The 3,559-nt window shown below is 30.7% G+C and overlaps 1 protein-coding gene across 1 annotated transcript; it reads left to right on the forward strand.

The window, feature by feature from the left end:
* The first annotated feature begins 2,295 nt into the window (after positions 1-2,295).
* Positions 2,296-3,072, forward strand: LOC108905273 (putative nuclease HARBI1). Its single transcript, XM_018708075.1, has 4 exons — positions 2,296-2,378; positions 2,449-2,554; positions 2,609-2,894; positions 2,951-3,072. The coding sequence occupies exons 1-4, from the start codon at positions 2,371-2,373 to the stop codon at positions 3,070-3,072; spliced, it is 522 nt and encodes a 173-aa protein (XP_018563591.1). The 5' UTR covers positions 2,296-2,370.
* The last annotated feature ends 487 nt before the right edge of the window (positions 3,073-3,559 follow it).

The raw sequence follows: 3,559 nt of genomic DNA on the forward strand, positions 1-3,559 counted from the left end.
TTAAACCAGAATACCAAAGAACATACACCTATTTGCACGCGTTGTTTAAAATTTATATTAATAACTCCTCTGGTTATTACAATTACATCATATCATCACGTATATTCCCTGATCAATGGAAAATTTCAAGAATATGCCCCGTATATAAAAAAGGAAGTAAGCATGATGTCATTAACTATCGACCTATTGCAATACTGTGTAACTTCAGTAAGGTTTTTGAAACTGCTATACATCGTGTCCTCTCTTTTCAATTAAAAAATATTATACTGCCTGAACAGCATAGATTTATGGAAGGACGGTCAACAGTCACGAATTTAGTATGCATTACTCAGTTTATCAGCGAGGCTACAGATCAGAGAAGCCAAGTAGACGTAGTCTATACAGATTTTTCGAAGGCGTTTGACCGTCTCGACCATGAACTATTAATAGATAAATTAAGCGCATTTGGACTATCGTCAGACTTTCTCGAACTAGTGCATTCATATTTCACTGGCAGAACTCAGTTTGTTCAAATTTCTGGTGTTAAATCTACTGAATTTGTCCAGACTTCAGGTATTCCGCAAGGTTCTTTTCTTGGTCCCTTGTTGCATTATTTATTAATGATATTACTTCTTAGCCGAATGTGCGTTATTTGTTATACGCCAATGATATAAAAATTCTCTAATTGATGCCATCAATCTACAACGTAATCTAGATATAATTAACTCTTGGCGCATTGCTAATAGGCTGCCTCTGAATTCTACAAAACGTAATGTCATGACTTTTAGTCGACGAGGTGATCAAATTCAGTATGAATATAGTCTGAATGGGTTTGCCCTTCAACGACCTGACCTTGTTAAAGATTTATGCGTATCTTTTGTCAAGCTTATTGAAATTGTGGTAATGAATGCCTACAAAAGTTTGGGATTTATTCTTCGAAACATGTGGAATTTTATGAAAATTAATACTTTGAATTTAAATTTAATTTTATGTTTGTATAAGTATGTTTTTGCATTTGTTTGTATTGTATTATAGCGTTTTAATATTATCTGTCTGTTACCTGTTTGTTTTAGATATTATGTTTTGTGATATTTATTTTGTTTTAAGAATAGTTTTTATCTCTTTCACCTATTTTTATTACTTTTTTTAGTGTAACCTTATCATCTAACTGGGCATTGCCCGTTGGATATTGTAATTAAAATAAATAAATAAATAAATATATAAATAAATAAATAAATAATACTGCACTAAATTGTCCCCAAAATTCTAAGTATTTTCATAAATAGATGCTTCTTAAATGGTTGTATGTCTATTTTATTTCCTTTCATTTAAAAAGCAACAATAAAAATAAGAATCATATCTAGGTCACAATAAGTTCATATCATAATGGAATATTAAACACATTTTTCTATGATTTTTTTTGTAAAGTACAAGATTTAATATCGCGGCTATTAAAGCAACCAAGGTATTGAATCTATTTTACTGCTAAGTTAAACATATACAGCCTTATTCATAAAGACCTACTTAGTATAATACTAACAATCTATTACTTAATAGCTACTAAGAAGCTATTAAGCTATTCATAGTTGAAATTTTAGTAGTTACTTGTTAATTGCATTTTCAACGACAGAAACATTTGGCAATGCGGCATATTTACGGATTCCGTGGTTCATTCGACCTACTTGGAAACATTTTTATGTATTTTAACCTCACTTTAACTTGACGTGACATACGTGCATCATATCAACTTTATTCTTTGTACAATTTCAACTTGTTCATGTTATTATGGAAGATTTAGGATTACTGGATGTGAATGAAGAAGGGAATGAAGCTGAAGAAGCCAATATAATAAATAGACATCCAAAAGTTTACTTGCCAAGACAAAATCCTTTTGTTAAATATGATGATATACATTTTAAAAACAGGTACAGAATGAGGAAAGAAACTGCTCGGTTTATCATACAATTAGTAGAGGAAGAATTAGGTAATTTTGAAAATAACAGGGGATTACCCATAAACACAGATATACAGGTTCTTGCTACGTTAAGATATCTAGCTAAAGGTGCATACGGAACAGAAATTGGTAAGTAGTTTATGTAGTATCTAGTTATATAAATACAGTTTTTTTGTTTGCAGCTGATCATCATGGCATTTCACAACCCTCATTAAGTAAAATAGCAAAACGAGTTGTAGTTGCTATAGCCAGACATAGAGAAAGATTTATTTCGTTTCCGGACTATGATGAACAGCAGAGTATTAAAGCAGATTTTTATCGAATAGCAGGTTGCCCAAGAATTGTCGGTGCAATTGATTGCACTCACATAAAGATAAAAAATCCAGGAGGTGACTATCCCGTTTTGTTTATAAACCGTAAGGGGTATTATTCGCTTAATGTACAGGTATAAGAAAGTTAAAGAATAACATTTGTCTTATTCATCCATATGTACCTATATTATTTTCATTTTTTAGGTCGTTAGTGATAGCAAATGCAGAATTAGACATTGTAGCACGATGGAGGGGTAGTACGCATGATTCACGTATCTGGAATGAGTCTTCGTTGAAGAGAAGATTTCAGGTAGATAAATTATACTTAATTTTATATAATTATTATTATAGTGATATCTTAAAGGCAGGTGATACTACAGGCATATTACTGGGTGACAATGGATATGCATCAACCAGATATTTGTTGACACCTGTGTTAAATCCAGTTACAGATGCTGAAAATAGATATAATAGAGCACATTGTTCGACAAGGAATGTTGTTGAGAGGTTGTTTGGTATTTGGAAAAACAAATTTATGTGCTTTTTCAATGGTCTAAATTTAAAGTTGGAAACAACAAAAGCTGCAATTGTCGCAGCAGCTATTGTACATAATATAATTATTAATGATAAATTAGAAAACGAACGTCAAGGTAATATTTCTTTTATACATAATACATCTACATTGTACCATTCATAACATTTTTAGATTTATCAGATGATGATAATGATGATGAACACCCAGACGCTGAGGATTTCAGAGTAGAAATAGAAGATAATGCTCAAGGAAATATATTTAGGAGACAATATATTCAACGTTATTTTAATTAATTGTTAAACATATTTGAAATATTTGAAAATGTATATTTATTGAAAATAAAAACAACAAAACAGTTTATTATTACATATTAGAGTTTTATATATTTATTAACAGTAATTATAAATATTAATTTTCTCTATTCTAAAATGTTGAAGTATTTTAATAAGAACTAATAGAATTATGACGTACATACTTTTACAGAACTATCACTATCAAATGTAGAGTAATCATCAGTAAATTCATGTGGAAGGAGGTCTTTTATTTTATAATCTATATCACTCGGTTTGGGCTCGGGAGGCCCACCACCTGTTTGACACATACTTTTTTCATGCCGTCGTATTGCCGTCTTTGCTTGCACTTTCATTCTTTGCCATTGTTCCTTCATCCTCAGAATGTCTCTGGTATAACCTAATAAATGTACATGATTATTTTTTTCTTCTTCATTAATAAATATCACTCACCTTGGACATTCATTTTACATTTTATACGTTCCCATGC

The sequence above is a fragment of the Anoplophora glabripennis genome, unplaced genomic scaffold (genome assembly GCF_000390285.2).
Source record: "Anoplophora glabripennis isolate ALB-LARVAE unplaced genomic scaffold, Agla_2.0 scaffold258, whole genome shotgun sequence".
Classification (NCBI taxonomy): domain Eukaryota; kingdom Metazoa; phylum Arthropoda; class Insecta; order Coleoptera; family Cerambycidae; genus Anoplophora; species Anoplophora glabripennis.

Bases quoted from the DNA above. Each gene is read 5' to 3' on its own strand.
- LOC108905273 (XM_018708075.1), top strand. The intron at 2,555-2,608 runs GTAGATAAATTA...GATATCTTAAAG, and splicing joins CGTTGAAGAGAAGATTTCAG to GCAGGTGATACTACAGGCAT. The intron at 2,895-2,950 runs GTAATATTTCTT...TAACATTTTTAG, and splicing joins ATTAGAAAACGAACGTCAAG to ATTTATCAGATGATGATAAT.